Source organism: Trichomycterus rosablanca, chromosome 16 (assembly GCF_030014385.1).
Source record: "Trichomycterus rosablanca isolate fTriRos1 chromosome 16, fTriRos1.hap1, whole genome shotgun sequence".
Lineage (NCBI taxonomy): Eukaryota > Metazoa > Chordata > Actinopteri > Siluriformes > Trichomycteridae > Trichomycterus > Trichomycterus rosablanca.
Genome location: NC_086003.1, coordinates 18,963,557 through 18,980,450, shown reverse-complemented (window position 1 = coordinate 18,980,450; position 16,894 = coordinate 18,963,557). Strand labels below are relative to the sequence as shown.

At 38.4% G+C, this 16,894-nt stretch overlaps 2 protein-coding genes across 2 annotated transcripts; both read left to right on the top strand.

Moving 5' to 3' along the window:
* Positions 1 to 1,133: 1,133 nt before the first annotated feature.
* liat1 (ligand of ATE1) lies at positions 1,134 to 3,941 on the top strand. The gene is made up of 2 exons (XM_063011838.1): positions 1,134 to 1,602; positions 3,284 to 3,941. Exons 1-2 carry the CDS (start codon positions 1,389 to 1,391, stop codon positions 3,667 to 3,669), a joined length of 600 nt encoding a protein of 199 aa, XP_062867908.1. The 5' UTR covers positions 1,134 to 1,388; the 3' UTR covers positions 3,670 to 3,941.
* A 7,251-nt stretch (positions 3,942 to 11,192) lies between these two features.
* Positions 11,193 to 13,122, top strand: ccdc92bb (coiled-coil domain containing 92Bb). Its single transcript, XM_063011987.1, has 4 exons — positions 11,193 to 11,325; positions 11,463 to 11,510; positions 12,227 to 12,564; positions 12,669 to 13,122. Exons 1-4 carry the CDS (start codon positions 11,196 to 11,198, stop codon positions 12,996 to 12,998), a joined length of 846 nt encoding a protein of 281 aa, XP_062868057.1. The 5' UTR covers positions 11,193 to 11,195; the 3' UTR covers positions 12,999 to 13,122.
* Positions 13,123 to 16,894: the final 3,772 nt, after the last annotated feature.

Below are 16,894 nucleotides of genomic sequence, written 5' to 3'. Positions count from 1 at the left end.
TGGACTGTTGACAGAAAAATTGTTAGTTATTGGCTTTACCATAACCAAGTTACCAGTGTTGGGCCCCTGATCATGCCTGTTAACCCTCAATTGCTATTGCTTGCATTCGTCACATTGTAATTTGTTTGTAAATGAAATAAAGTGAGTGAGTAAGTGATGAAATGAGTGTGAAGTAACCCGATAAAGTGGTAATAAACTTTGTAATCCATTAATGTCATCTCAGACTTGTTTTTGTTATTGTGAATATAAGGTACAAGAAGTTGACAATAATGTATGACTATTTCCTAAAGTAATAAAGTATGACTTTGACCTCTTTACGGACTGGATACTAGAAAGCTCCACAGGTTCAACTAAAAGTGATAAACAACACCAAATAAAACAATTTTCTGCCCAAAAAGCTAATATAAACTAGCATAACTTAACATAAAAAACACAACACTTCATTTTTAAATAAAAAATTTAAAGTCTTATTTAAAAACTTTATGTCAAATATGAGAATATGTGGGGATCCTTTCTTGATAATTTAAATTAAGCCTAAGACTGATGCCAGACCCAGTTGAATTCATTATCTATTTGAAACCTAGTCTAGAGCACTTGTGTCCGACAGCAATATTTATTTATTTTATTTATTGTTGTATGTACTTTGTATTGTTATGTATGTTGTTGATGTTATCTTTGTGATATATTTTGAAAATTCTAAATGAAATATAAAAAAAAAAAGAGAATATGAATCATGGAAATTACATTTCGTTTCAGTGAATCATATTAATTGACTCTTTCGGAGACTGACTCTAATTGACTCTTTCGGATACTAATTGACTCTTTCGGCTCTTTGTCCAGTAACACTGCAATTTTTTTACTTGTTACCTTGTTAGCGATATTATGACACTATTTACCATCGTACATCATATTTTAATGTAAAACCATCAATATCTCTTTAACTAAAACGGTTCCTCGTCTAAAAGATTCAAAGAGCCAAACTGTTCACGAACAACACATTACATTACAGTTCACTCAAACCCAGTGGAGGAGGAGGAGCGCGGTTTCCATAGAGACGCGTCCTTTCCTTCTGCACTCGACCTCGAGCAGAACAAACTAAAATCTAACTGTAGCAGATCAGACATTTTAAAGTAACCGTCAGTAATTCCTGTTTTAAATAATAACACTACAAGATGAGTTTATACAAGGCATTTACAAGGCATTTTATCGTGCTTTTTATTAAAAGCTGAAAGGGACTGAAAAACGCGTGCTTATTTTATCAGATCATAGTTGGCTCTTCGTCTATGCACTCTTTGGTTGAATCAGTAGTTTACTTACTTCCGTTCACTTCTAACGTACTGCGTTAAAAGAAAATAATGAGGTGACATTTAGTTCTCAAACTGTGTAGCATGGCGAGTCTGTTGGGTAAAGTGGATGAGGCTCGAACCGGCGGTGTGCGGGTAGAAAACACATCTGGACGGAGACATCAGCCCGCTGCGACTGGCACTGCCAGCAAAGAGGGCAAAAAGAAGAAGAAACACCCTACTAAAGAGAAAACCAAAACACAACCTGAGGTCAAGAAAAGAGGACACCCCAGCACTCCCTCCAACTCCGATGATTCAGGTACGTTTTCTTTCAACTTCTATTCATTAATACACCCACTGATTTAGTACACCTTGTCCAGGCAGTCATTTTAATATAGGTGCTGTATAGATATACAGTTACTAACTATAGCCAGACCATAGCTATGCGGCGGCACGGTGGCTAAGTGGGTAGCACTGTCGCCTCACAGCAAGAAGGTCCTGGGTTCGATCCCCAGGTGGGGTGGTCCGGGTCCTTTCTGTGTGGAGTTTGCATGTTCTCCCCGTGTCTGCGTGGGTTTCCTCCGGGTGCTCCGGTTTACTCCCACAGTCCAAAGACATGCAAGTGAGGTGAATTGGAGACACTCAATTGTCCAAGAAAGCTGTGTTTGATATAAACTTGTGTGAAGTAATGAACCTTGTGTTATGAGTAACAACCGTTCTTGTCATGAATGTAACCAAAAGTGTAAAACATGACATTAAAATCCTAATAAACAAACAAACCATAGCTATGCTTAACCTGTTATCTACCTATAAAATGGAACCCCACTGCTTAGGGAATATTTGGCTGATGGATCATTCTCAGCTCTGCAGTGAGGCTAAGATGTTGGTGACACTGTTGTGTGGACAGTGCTGATGCAGTTAAAGTCTAAATTTACTTAAAGTTATGAGTCACATCTTCTAAAAAAAATATGCACACTGCAACTGAGGTTATTAAACTGGTGTTGAAGAAGCTTTCTAAAGCTTGACTTCAGACTTCAATTTTCCAGAAGCTTCTGATTCATGGCTGACCTATGTTTGGTGGTTTTGGGCAAGTTTAGGCAAGTTTTAATGTGTTGAACTAGCCCTGTTTTTATAGGCAAAACTGTAGTCACTATAGTAGTAACTAGTAAAACTACAGTACCTTGTACACCACCAAATTAATATGTTACTGTATATATGTTTTATATACAGTATATAAGCCCACAGTGGACTCAAATTCAAAGTCTTTTGGACAATGAAGTATATGTCATTGAAAACCCAAAACTGCTAAGACATGTCTCTTGCAAGAGTATTTAAAGTACATCAGCTAAATAATATCTCCTCAAACTACTTTACTTCATGTAATGTTATATGACTAAATGATTCTTTTAAGTGCAAACTGTAGCTTCATATCAGATATTTTCAACAAATTCTTTCTACTTTGGGATAGATGTGTTATATCAATGTGTTCAAAATGAAGAAAAAAGTAAACTCTGGGCGATTAATCAAAATGTTATGAGTTTGAATCTCGGCTATGCCAAGCAGCCACTGTTGGGACCTTGAGCAAGGCCCTTAACCCTCATTGTTCCAGGGACATCATACCATGGCTGACTTTGCGCTCTGGTCCCAGCTTCCAGACAAGCTGGGATTTGCAGAAAAAGAATTTAATTGTACTGTACATGTGTTTATGTATACATGTCAACTAAAGGCATTTTCATAGTTTGAATGAAGAAAATAGTCAACACTAGCAGACAAGTACAGTATTTCACACCACACCTCAATTCTTTATGAACGTTGTTATCGGAAGAACTTTGCGATTATCCCCTTTTATTAAAAGTACATTTAAAACCACTTTTTTATAGAAAGATCCATGATGTCTAACCATACCATGGTTAACTCTAAAGCATATAGGATTTCTCTATTGTACTGGGGGATTAAGCTGAAATCAATCTCCCTTGGCTCTTTGTTTTGCTGTACTGTAGAGAAACAGCAGACAGAGCAGTGGACCAGCACAGAGAAGAACAGTGACCAGAAGCAGTCCAAAGGCCACGTTAAAGAGAGGGGCTCCAGGAATTGTCGAAAAAGTAAAACTACTCAAACTGTTGTAGAAGAAGCACCAGCTCCACCTAAGGAGGAAGAAACAGAAGTTATCATTCAGACACAGGACAGCCTGAGGTGGGAAGGGGTTCTAGATGATCCAGTTGCCGAAGCGGAACGTCTTGAGGTCTACAAAGCTAACCGGCGCAAACGCTACATGGCGTTCAGGCCGACACTTGTCGATAACATTCAGCTTGACTTAGGTTCAGGCTCAAATGCTCCTATAATGGGGTTAGCTTGCAAGCATGGCACAACAGCAAATATTTTGTAGCTCTAGCCTTATATATTCATCTCTAGTGGTGTACCACAATGTACTTTACTCTACTACCAATATTGCTTCAAGCTACCCATCATTTGTCATTATAACCCTGTAACCCTCATAGAACCTTATTCAGACAGTGACCAGAGGCGAGGACCCATGCTGCTGTGCGACACCCATTCTACCAGCTGTGCCACTGTACCACCCTGAAACAGAGATCATCTTTGTTTTTCCAGCTTAAGTGTATTTAACCCCATAGATCATAAAGCCTAAGCTTAACAGAGGTCCCTTGTGTGTCTTTTTTTACAGAAACTTTAACTATTAACTATTGATCACAAATACTAAAAAAACTAAATAAATTTAAATTAATAAACTGTGTATTTTATACATGTATAGGGCAAAATGGATAAAAACGAGAACATGATATCACTATGAATGTAATAATAATAATAATAAAAATAATAATAATAAACAGCATTATTTTATAACCTAAGTGATTTTTTGTACTTGTTGTGCCCCTTTTGAGTGAATGTGTGAGAGTGTGACTCCTTTGTAATTGAATTCCAGTGTGTTCAATTCTATTGTTACATTTGGCACCTGACCCACCACGACCTGGATTAGAATAAAGTGGTTAGTAAAATAAATAAAAAATTTCCCCTTGTAGTCAAAACTATTTGAGCTCAGTTAGTCAAAGAGCGTTTGTAAGGCTTTGAGGATAAACGAAAGGGGGTGGCTGGCAAACTATGTTTTAGTTTAGCCCAAAGATGTCTAACATGATTACTGTCCAGGCTCTGTGCAGAACACTGGACTTCCTCCTCACTTACTGACCTCACTAAGGTAAATCAAATAACGGTAGAAAAGTAAGTGTATAAAGACACAGTTTGACACAAATGCAAGGTGAGTGAGTAAGTGAGTGAAAGATTAAATGCAGCACTAAAAGAGAGCAGCACAGTAATTCTTTTGTAAAAACAAGCCCTTAAAATGTGCCCTTTGTGTTCGACTCATTCTATTATCCCCCAGTGTTTTGTGAGCACTAATGCAGTCATGATCTCTCATGGTCCAACCACTGCTGACTGTTCACCTATTTGTCCTCCTCAATTCATACAGAATCTGTTTGGGTCATACATGTTTATCTTAACATGTTCTCTTGTTCAGAGCCTGCTGACCAATTATTTGTTTATACCAGACCCATACGGTATGATATACCATACAAAGAATATCTTTTGTTAATAATGAATAATCATAAGTGCCATTATTATTATTATTAGTAGTATTATCTTTAATTTCCATAGCATCTCAAAGATTTATTGAAATGAATACAGTGGCACCTTGTAATTCAACATCCCCTAAACTCAAAATCTTTGAAACTTGAATGCCCTTCGTTGAGAAATGTGTACCCTTAAACTCAAAGTTTCCCTTAAACTTGACATGTGTGAGACTGCTGTTTTGTTCAGTGCTCGGCTTGAGTGGTGCGGTAAAACGTCATCAAAGTGCGAATGTGAGACGAATTTACATTTATGTGGAATAACCATCAAATTCACTCTAAAACCGTCCACATGTATCTGTGTTTGGATTTTCCTCCTTTTTTACTTTTAAACTTGTGTTATAGCTCGAGGTGCTGCGAAATCAGCTATTTCCAGAGAATCTAACATTACTTAATGTATTAACAGTACGACACAGGAACACTAAATCTCTCCACTAATGAAATTCCTCGCTTGTTGTTTTAGTACAGTAAGTCATGTTAAGCTTTGTGCACCATCACACTTCATAAGAAATAATGGCACAGTCAGCACAAAAGCGATTTTGCAGCTTCTCATCTAAATGCGTCCTTACTGAACTCGCTAAGGAATACGGTATTCCAGAATCAAGCATTTCCACGATTAAGAAGCATAAGGAAATAATAAAGAAGTAAAGGTAAACTGCTGGTTTTTAATTGTATTTTAGTGTTTTTTATATTATATTTGTGTTTTTTTCAGTGTATAAGTGTTAAAAACAACCTTATCATTTTTCATTAGCCTAAACTATATACAGTTCCACGGGACCATGGAACACATTAACACGTTTCCCATACATTCTTATTGAAAAAATACCTTGAAACTCAACGTCTTTTAAACTCAGCGCCACTCCGAGAACCAATTGACATTGAGTTTCAAGGTACCACTGTACTTGGTGTTGCAGCTTGCTCTTTATCATCATAATAAACTTTTAAAGGTAATCTAATTTTTACCACTATGGAGAGTTCCTTTGTCTTCAGCAATTCAAACTCAAATTCAAATAAGGGAAAGCTACCATTGAGGCAAAGTCTGACGTAAATAACAAGCTGAATAACAATGTAAAACTACACTACGTAGGCAAAAGTATGTACAGTACGTTTTTATTTTAATAGTGGATTTGACTCTAAGCCACATCAAGTGCAATGCCAAGGGTTAACTAAAGTGCTGTGAAGCAAACAGCCATTGGATTCTGGAGCAGTGGAAACAATGTGTCAAGTTATTTATTCATGTAGAAATAATAAAATATTGTGTTTTTCCTCCCACCTCTAAAATGTAATAAAGGTGAAATGGCTGCTAAAGTGACCCTAGGTATGAGAAAATAATTAACCGTGTGGCATCCTGTCCTCTGTGTATTTGTAATGAATGACCGTTTGGGGAAAAAGCTTCTTCTTTTACTGAGTAACAGTGCACGCCACCTTTTCCTTTTTTTAATCTTTTCTTTGTTTCCCTAATACTTTAGGGATTTCTCCACTGGATTCAATAATGATAATGTGTGTTGCAGCTTGCGTCTACATTGTTATTCTAACGAGCTCCTCCTGAGTGAAATCTTAATTTGACTACTTTTTAAATGCCTCTGTCTTTGTGTCTTCGTCGATTCAAACTCAAATTTAAATAAAGGCTGATGACCTCAGAGGCAAAGTCTGACGTACATTATAGTGAAAACAGGAAAACTACACCAACTGCCAAAAGCACCTGGACTCATTTTAATTATTGGGCTTAGCTATTTTAGCCACATTAATTGCTAAAACGTGCATTAAATCAAACATACAGCCATGTAGAGTCTATAGACCTACACTGGGAGCTGTGTGACTTTCAAAATAACACTGTCATTGTTATTTAACAAGTTCTGCCCTTTTACAAGAGCTGCCCCAATCGAATCTTTGGAAGCAACAAGCATGGGACTGCTTAGTGCTGTATTGTCAGCAACACTACACAGTTTTAAACTTCTTCTGAATATGACATTAACACATAAACTGGTAATCTGGAGCATTAAAACTGGCTTTCGTGGCTAAGCAGCCACACAAACAATCCAAAAATAGAACACAATTGTTGGACTTGGAATAGTGAGAATACAATTCTCTTAAGTAATGAATCTCTGTTGGACTCATGTACAATAAATAAAGTACAATAAACTCTAAAGCTTTGTGGAAAAGGAAAAACAATCTAGGGCTGTTTTTATGCTTCATGCTGAACCCATTAGGTCCAGCAAAGGAAGGTTCATTGCTAGAGAATACAATTTTTTTTTTTGAAGAATTGTGTACTACCAATAACGTGGCTTTAGTTTGTGACAGGATGGTGGCACAGGGGGTGGAGTGGGTGCCACACAGCAACATGAGTCCTTTGGGTTCAGTCCTCCCTCTGGTTACTGTCTGTAGAGAGTTTTGCTTGTTTCATTCGTGTCCAAGTGAGTTTAATTAAGATACTTGAGTTTGCTCCAACCTCTCAAAAACATTTAGAGGTTGGATTGGTTAAATTAGATTAAGCATGTCAACCTGTAATGGAGTGGCACCTGTTGAGGGTGTATTCGTCTTTGTGATCAGTGCTTCCATGTGGTAATGAACATACTGCCACCCTCAACAGGATGCACCTGTTAGTAAAATCAATAATAAATAACAATTTGAGTAAGGCCAATTCCTGTTTCAGCATGACAGTACCCCTATGCATAACTCAGAATGATACACAAATGCCAAGTAGGACGTTAACAGCCGTCCCTGTTTTTACGTAGGGAAGAAAGGTAAAAATACTGTTATACAGAGACTATAGGACCGTGTTAGCTCAGCAATTAAGATACTGATTGGAAGGTTGCTTGTTCAAACCACAACATTGCCAAGTTGCACCTGCTTGGACCATAAGGAAGTCTGTTAATCCTCAGTTTCTTGCATTGCATTCAGTGACAACTGTAAGCTACTTTGAATAAAGTCATCCGTTAAATGCCATAAATGTAAATTTATAATGATGTTGGTGTTCACTAAGTGGCAGCTTCAACCAGCCTGGACCTTGAAATAGAAATAATAAAGCGCAATGTAATAATAACCAACAATACTAACGACGATGCTGATTTTATGTTTATGTAAAATATTTAGATTTTTAGAGCTTTTAGACACCTGTCTGAGTAGAAAAAACTATTTGCATTTTAATGTGATGTGTTCACTCATTCTTCCTCTGCTTTTGTAATTACCTTTGCTGTTGTAAACCTCAGCTTCAGGTCTGCTGCACCCACCACCTCTACATCTCTTTTCCAACATTTACATCATTCACATTTAACAAATGGTAATCCAGACGATGTAAAAAGCTGGAATTTTTACACCATTTGTCCTTAACGCTTGAACTAGAACAGTTTGGCCTTTTCCATACCCAGCACATAATGGACACAGAGGATAAAATCTAATTATGAACAACATATCTGAGATTGTCTGTGACATACGTGGAAAGAACAGGCTTTAACTCTCAAGAATCAATGTACCAAAAACTAGAGGGTCTATGATTTATCAATAAAAATATAGAATATTGAATTGAGTATGTTTATTAATACAGGCACAGTTTTCTCTGGGTTAACAGGTTTGGTGCTCAATTCAATATAGAATATTGAATATTGAATTGAGTATGAATACTGAGTATGAATATATGAATATTGAATATAGAATATTGAATTGAGTATGTTGATTAATACAGGCACAGTTTTCTCTGGGTTAACAGGTTTGGTGAGGCAATCTAATATTGTCTTAAAAATGTGCAAATATGTATGAGGAAGATTGTTTATGTAAAATGATAAATAAATAATAGACCCAGTGTGTAGTCCAAGGTGTTAATATTATTGTGTCCTATTATTGGGGTTATAAATTAATATTTAGTATTAAAAAATAAAAAGCTTTTTTGTCGTGTGGGCTTGCAATGTCACCACTAGATGGCGCCAGACAATCACATGGCCGGTAATTATTTGCTGGCACTTGGAGAATATGGTTTGATCAGGGGTTTAGAAGTTTAAGAACCGCTGGGTTGGTTTGTCTTTTTAAAGGTTACATATTTACGGAACAAACACACTTATCGACTTAAGCAAAAAATATGCACAAACTGAATTTTATTGTGATGTACTGACAATCACAGTAACAAAACAAAACAATCATTTTGGGTGAAATTGACCATCATCACATTGACTGTTACTGTATGGACACTGGGCGCATTTCGACTGCGTTTCCCTTTAATTTTGGTTTCTGACACAGCAACATGCATCAATATAAATGGTAAATAAATATATAGCTCTTTGTGGTAAAATAAATTAAAAGTCGCAGTTATTTTTGGCAAGGCAACAGATTCCCTAAATTGGCAATACTAGAAATGGCCACTAGTGGCCACTAGTGGGCAGGGTGTACGCACTGAAAATTTCTGCGACGTTATTTCCAATGAAAAGTAATTTATTGATAATCTGAGTCGGAGTTTCTGGATCTGCTCTGATCTGATTTAACAGCATTGATTTTGCATCCTGTCCGGATCAACTGCTTACAAAATACCCGAGCTATTTTAGTAACCTGCTGAATAATTAATAAATGCGTGATCGGGGCAGGTCGTTGCTAAATGGGTCCCTGCTTGAACAGCAGCACAAAAGGGAAAAGACCGTTTCTGTCCCTGCAGTGATGCGCTGCTGGAGGTCCAGCCGTCCGTCCTGCATCCTTCAATTTTAAATCGTGAGTATCACATCATTTTAAACGTTTAACCTTATTACACAGACATTCATCAGACTTTGTGACACTACGTTTCATTATTTGTTTATAATCGGAGAGGTTGATGAGTAAACTTCAGGTTAAACAGAACAGCTGTATAGCTGTGTTTGGGATTACATCACTCAGATAGCAAAGTGCAAAGTGCAAAGTGCATGTCTGATCCAAATGAGAAAGGTTAAAACGGACATTCCTAAAGGGATGTTCAGATCACGGACTGTGCCCTTGTCCCTGTGCTTTGGACATTTGTAAGACATTTACTAAACTAAGGAACATTTTGCGAGGACATCATCAGGCTGCAGTGTTTACAGATGACCGCGGTGATTGCGCACTACATATTCACATGAATGCTTTACTTTTCTCAAAGTTTGGACAGTACGTCAAATGCTCATGAAACAGAAATCAATTTGACTTCTTTTTGGGACAGTGGTATCCTGGGACAGTGGTAGCCTAGTGGGTAGAGCTTTGGTCATCAACTGGAAGGTTGAGAGTTCGAATCCCAGCCACTGTTGGGCCCTTGAGCAAGGCCCTTAACCCTCTCTGCTCCAGGGGCGCTGTACGATGACTGATTCTGTGCTCTGACCCCAGCTTCCAAACAAGCTGGGATATGCAAAGAAAGACTTTTGTTGTACTGTACTTCTGTACATGTATATATGATTAATAGATTTGTTAATACTAGGTCCAGGAAAGGTCTAATTCTTTATTAGTAAGGTAAGGTTGAGCCACACCCCTTTGCCAAAAAAGTGACTACATAATTAGAGAGTGCAGGTGCTAGACTGGCCTGCCTGTGGACCAGACATGCAGTGTTTACAAAAGACTGTGATGCTAGTGCAGTTTGTATTCACATACATGCTTTTGTCAAAGTTGGGACAGTATGTTAAATGCTTATAAAACAGATTTAGCAGCTTGTAAATCCATGTGACAGCTATTTAAAGTGATACAGTACAAAAACATCTTGATTATCTTGATTTTTTGTAAATATACACTCTTCCTAAAACTGATGTACTTTTAATACTAGGAATGCTGTGTCTAGGAAAGGTCTAATCCTTTATTAGCAAGGTAAGGTTGAGCCTCACCAATCTGTCAAAAATGTGGCTGTGTAATTAGAGAGTGCAGGTGCTAGATTGGACCATGGTGCTAGTTCAGTTCGTATTCTCATTCATGCTTTTGTCATAACTGCATAATTAGAGAGTGCAGGCACTACATTGGCCTGTCTGCAGTCCCGACAACCTCCTTTTAAATATAACAATTTAGATTTGAGCCATATATGGTTGCAGCTAAGGACTTAAGTGAAAAAGTGAAGCAATTTAGAATTATACATACATGCTATACATCCTTAAGCATTTGGTAATTTGTAAAAGTTGCTTATCTTCATTTCCACTTGAAACATTTATTCCAGTTGGCTGGGCAGCTGTAGTTTTCTGTTTTTTAAGTCCTTATTAATACCTCTTGTATATAGTACTCATAGTTCAGCGTTTTTGCATTTTGCATTTGAAATATTAAAACTCTTCATTGCTTTTGCTTCCTTTAGATCAGCTTTTGTGATTTGATGGATACTGGCACCCTAGTTCAGCGTGTGGAGAGTGTTGAGCGTAACATAGCTTTCCTGAAGCAGGAGCATCAAGTCCTCCTGACCGACCTCTGTCTGGAGATTAATCACCTGAAGAAACGATGTGATGGTCTGTTAGCTTCTGTTACATTTTGGTTCAGTTTGTCTAAAATGTGCTGTCATGTGAGAAAAGCTTTCTACAGCTGATTTGTAATGTCAAGACACTGAAACCTGTGAACAATTTTCTATCATTCTGTTTTTGTGTAGATTTGAACTCTGAGTTGAGCAAAAGGCCTCTTGGAAGAAACAGAGAAGGTGATGGTTCTGTTTAAAGCTTGTACTGTCTCACATACTTCACCAACAAGTCTGTTTTTATTAGAGTTCTCAAATTGTACATTTAAATAGTCATCCCATAGCTTTTCTTTCAGCCAGTTCTTGTCACTAATTCTCTGTACCTTCTGCCTTAACTTACTCTGTAGTGATGAAACTACTCCCCCCCCACAGTTTGAAGTTCCCCATGAACTTAATGCTTTTACTCCCTACAGTTTACATAAAATGGTCAAATTTCCCACATAGTCCACTTCACAGGGAACAAGGGAACAAATTGGTTACTCCAGTGTTGACTTGCAATGGACTGATGCCCTGTCAAAGATTTATTCCTGCCTTGTGCCCAGTGTTTGCGAGTTGTGCCTCATCCATTCAAAATCTGACCAGGATGAGGCAGTTCAGGAAGAGTTTAAGAAGTAAACGAATGACTCCTACCAAGGGGCAATTGTAGAGTAGCCAGTCCTGCTTTTGCATGTTTTGGAAGCAAAAAAGAGACTTTTGTACTGGAGGCAAGGAATAAAGACAGGCCCTCAAGAGTCATTAAGTAATTTCCATGGGTTTTGTACTCCCTGTGCCCCACACAATCTCTGCCTAATAGGTTGGCAGTTTTATTTTTGAGTACCAGTCAGTCTCCTTAAAGAACAGACTTTCTTCAGACACACATTTCTGAATGCTGTACTTATGCAAACCCAATTGTTTTTTAGACATAGCAGCTGAGGAGGAGCTTCTACAGGCTCAGTTACTTCAGACAGAGGCACATCTGGCTGACCAGGAGTGCTTGCAGGGAGAGCTGAAGGCCAAGCTGAGGAACAAGTGTGAGCAAGGGAGCGCTCTACAGGCACGACTGCGCGACGAAGAGCGAAGATTTTTGGAGGAGCTGAAACGGCGCAGTCATAAGATCACAGCCCGTAGTCGTGACCTTCGTAAACGGACCGACATCACAGCACAACTGGCATTCCAGCTACACTCGACACGTTTCCGTTTATACCATCAGGCTGAGCAGGAAGAAAAAGAAGAAGAGGATGATGAGAGGGAAAGTCATGTAAGCTGTACACAGAAATGGCACAATGAAACATTTAGTGCTGAAAACGCATCATTAGATTGATTGAAATAAGCCCTAATATAATTCTTCTCTGCTTTTTACAGGAGCCCAGCTGTTCTGCTAGCTCACATCATCCATCAGCTATCAGAGCAGAAGCCAGACATTGCAGCCCCTCTTCAGCAAGGATGAGGAGGATGGAACGAGCAAGGGAGTGTGTGCCACAGGAACGAGTGCTGGGGCCGGAGGAACCTCGCCCCATGCCTGACCCAGGTCTCTTCCTATATCCCTTTACACAGAGGCTCCTCCCCCTGCACATATCACTGCGTGGGCACTATGGAGAGGGAGGCTTATCTGAGAGCTCAGGTGGACGGATGGTTAGACTATGTGCCCGAACGATAAGAGAAGATACTGAACCAGAGACCACAGAACTATAGAGCTATATTGGGATTAGCAAACTGATCCAGCTGTTGAACGAACTAACTTATATTTTATTCGAATAGCTTACTACAAGTCACTTTAGAAGTGTCAGTTGACTAATAAAAATATCAGTGAATAGTTGAGGTTCTGATCACACATTATTTACTGCACTTTATTAACAAATCTTTATTAACAGCCAGGAATGTATAGCTTGACATACATGTGAACATGGAAAGGTAATTTAAGTAAGTAGTGCTTAAAAGTTTGTACATGTAAAGCACCTTACTCTTCTAACCTATTTCTTACTTCAGTTCAGTCAAGATTAGCAGGTTTTGTAGGAGTTTGTGTGTGTGTGTTTTTGTCTTCATAAAGTTCATACACACTGATAAGCCAAAACATTAGGTCATTCCCCTAAAACTCTGCATGACAATGCCTATTTAATAACAGGTGTGGACTTTATGGTATGAGATATATTAAATGTTGGGCTGATGCTAATTACTCATAGCACATGTGTTAAATGCAGCAGACCTGAGTGACTCTGATCGTTATGACCACACCACTGGGTTGAAGTATTTCTCAAACAGCCGTGGTTAGAACTCACAGCGTAATGAAGCACTGAAGGTTCTTGGGCAGACTAGAATTATTATTGCCAGAGGACATGACGGCTATGGGTTCTGGTACGGACTGACTTAAATTGCAGATATTCGTTTTACTGGTGGCGAGGTCAATGTGTCACAACACACAGTCCATGTCTCGGGAAGTCAGAATTGTTTTGACAGCGTATCAAGCGGGTGATACTAATGTTTTGGCTCATTGTTTAGATTTAGGTTTAAAAGGCAGCTTCAGGGGGTCAGAAAGGCACTTTTTATAAGAGGGTTGATGCAATCTGTCAATCAGTCTGCTAAAATCTAAGTGCCCAATATCCTCATTTACTTCTGCAGTGACTGTTTAGAGAAGATGTGTTAATGGGAACGAGTGAACGACTTTAACTGTGCTGCTTAGCTGAAAAGATTGTGAGTGTGTGCATACATGCTTTTGAAGCAGATACAATTTCTCAAACTTCATACTACTCAACTATACTGCGATACTCAACTTAGTGTAACTAACATTGAGGTCAAAAGTTTAAGTACACTTGTGCGGGACATGTGAAATTATAGCAGTTCTGTAATTTTAACTATTTCTGGTAAAAGTCTAACTGGCAAAATCTGAGTGCCAAAGTCTTCATGCACATGTTTCGAAATGGTACCAAGTAGGCGCTCAGGTGCCGCAGCGGTAAAACACGCTAGCACACCAGAGCTGACATTTCAAACTCGTCCTTTCGAATCTCAGCTCTGCTATCCGGCAGGCTGGGCACCTACATGAACAACTATTTGCTATTGTTCATACAGGGTGTGAGCCAGACGGAGAGTCCTCATAACTGATGCAATTACGACCTCTGCTGGCTGATTGATGGCTGATTGATGCACAGAGACAAGGAATAATGCGTTGATCAGGGTGTGGCTTTCCATACACAAGCTGATCCACATATGAACTCGCCTCGTGCAGGTGAAAAGATGCAGTCGGCTACTACACATGTGTCGGAGGGGGCGTCTGTCAGTCTCGGCTCTCCTCAACCAGGGTGGAGATCAACATCAGTGGAGAGGTAGCATAATGCATTTAGGTAACCAGATATGCTAAAGTTGGGAGAAAAAGGGGAAAAATGCATAAACAAAAGTTATGCATATGTTACGTTCAAGTTATGTTCCTGAAAATCTGTGATGACCTTTCTGAGATCTGTACAGGTCTCTGTTGACTTTGCTTGTGGCTTAGTCTCATGGTTTTAGTCAAACTAGTTTATATAGACATAAAAAGAAAAAAATTTCATGTCCCTTACAAGTACATGTAAACCTTTCACCTTAACTATGTATATACAAATACTACCTTTCACAATCATTATGGATGAAGCCCCTTGTTTAGAAAAAGCTTTATTGTTTATTGTTTACTACACACAGGCATGTTTATGTTGTGTATTTTTGGTTGGTTTCAATGCACTTTCTGTTGTTAGCAGAGCTGCCAAAACAGGCTAAACTGTTATCTGGTAAAACTGTGACTCTTTGTCTATTTATTATAAATACTGGTTACTTTATAATGGAATTATTTGCGTCAATGATACTGTGACATATTTGCAAGTCACCCATGCTGTGGATACTGATGCACCTCGATACCATGACAGATTGGCTTTTGCAGCTTTTTCTAATTACAGTCTGGATGGTTCTTTTTGTCTATGGCATGGACAACTGGACATTCATTTTCTCCGAAAACTAGGAGAAAAGTGAACCTATCTTACCAACTTATCTGTGTTTAGGTCCATATGAAATGAGCTCAAGCCCAAAGAATGTTTCTGCATAGAATTGAAAAGCCTCAGTCTTTGCAAGCAAAATTGTTCATGACTCTTCACTTTGTGCCAAACTTTGTGAGAGAAATCTCATTTCATCTACCATGTACAACCCCAAATCAGAAAAAGTTTTTTCCAAAAAAGACCTGGAATGCTCATTCATCTGACCACAATTCACGTTTCCACTGTGTGATAGTCCATCCTAGATGCCTCTCACCTCAGAGAAGTTGACACGTGACAACTTCTGGACATGGTTAACATAAGGTTTCTTTTTTGGACATTAAAGTGCCATTTGTGCATGTACCTCCATATTGTAGTGCTTGACAAATGTTTGCCAAAGTAATCTCTTGCCCATGTGGTTATATCAGCTATTGTTGAGTGGCGGTTCTTGATGCAGTGCCATCTGAGGGATTGAAGATCACGGGCGTTCAGCTTAAGCTTAATCCAACTGATTCCTTGAATCATTCAATGATATCATGCACTGTACAGGGAGAAATATGCAAATCCCTTCCCATCTTTCTTTGAGGTACATTGTTTTTAAACATTTCAATAATTTTCTCATGCATTTGACAAACTGGAGATTATCAGATCATCTTTGCTCATCAAAGACTCAGCCTTTACTGGATGCTGCTTTTGTACCAAACCATGAATACAATCACCTGTTGACATCACCTGTTTGGAATGACATCATTATTTAGTTTTTTCACCAAATTACTAGCCTTAAATTGCCCCCATCCCAACTTTTTTTGGAATGTTTTGCAGGCCTGAAATGCAGGAATGGAGGTATATTTACAAATGAAATGAAGTTGAGCAGACAAAACATGAAATTTCTTAGGTTCAAAAGGTCCATATTCCATGTTCCATACTGTCCCAACTTTTTCTGATTTGGGGTTGTGTAATGTTCAGGGAATCCGATGGAATCTCAGTCAATGTAGGACAAGACCAAAACCCACTGCTAAATAGGTGTGATCTTTTTCATCACCACTTGATTACACAAGCTGAATATAGCATAGTAAATAAACATTTGTTATATTAACAGTTAACTGTTGCACATTTGCATTGTACTAAGCCATACTGAGGTAAAGTGTTCAGCAAATAGATTTAAACACCCTGTGTAAATTGTGGAATACAAATAAGTGGAATAAAGAAAAAGGTTATTAACACAACCACAATGTGAGTGCTAGTTTAGTCCTGAATGTACCCTTACTGATAACCAGCATTATAAATAGCCATTATCTTGTTGTATTATTTGTTGTGTATTAAGGTAATAGACTGCTACACTAACATTCATTAGTAAAATGTCTTGATAATATTCTGAATTCATTATTATCTTAAAGACCCCAAGCTCCCTCCACTATGATTTACAGCTGATAAACATATATGTCACATGCTTTTTTCTTTGAAGCAGGGCACTTCGGTGCCAAGCAGTGTGGGTGACATCATCCTGAAACAGCCTGAAGATTTTTAATGCACACATTTTCTGCATTGAAGATTTAAAAAATTTGCTTATTGAAGCATTATTTTTGCCAAAGCGTATAA

Coding starts and splice junctions, on each gene's coding strand:
- ccdc92bb (XM_063011987.1), top strand. CDS start 11,196: ATGGATACTGGCACCCTAGTTCAGCGTGTGGAGAGTGTTGAGCGTAAC. Junction 11,511..12,226: donor TCTTGGAAGAAACAGAGAAG/GTGATGGTTCTG, acceptor ATTGTTTTTTAG/ACATAGCAGCTGAGGAGGAG. Junction 12,565..12,668: donor ATGATGAGAGGGAAAGTCAT/GTAAGCTGTACA, acceptor TGCTTTTTACAG/GAGCCCAGCTGTTCTGCTAG.
- liat1 (XM_063011838.1), top strand. CDS start 1,389: ATGGCGAGTCTGTTGGGTAAAGTGGATGAGGCTCGAACCGGCGGTGTG. Junction 1,603..3,283: donor CTCCAACTCCGATGATTCAG/GTACGTTTTCTT, acceptor GCTGTACTGTAG/AGAAACAGCAGACAGAGCAG.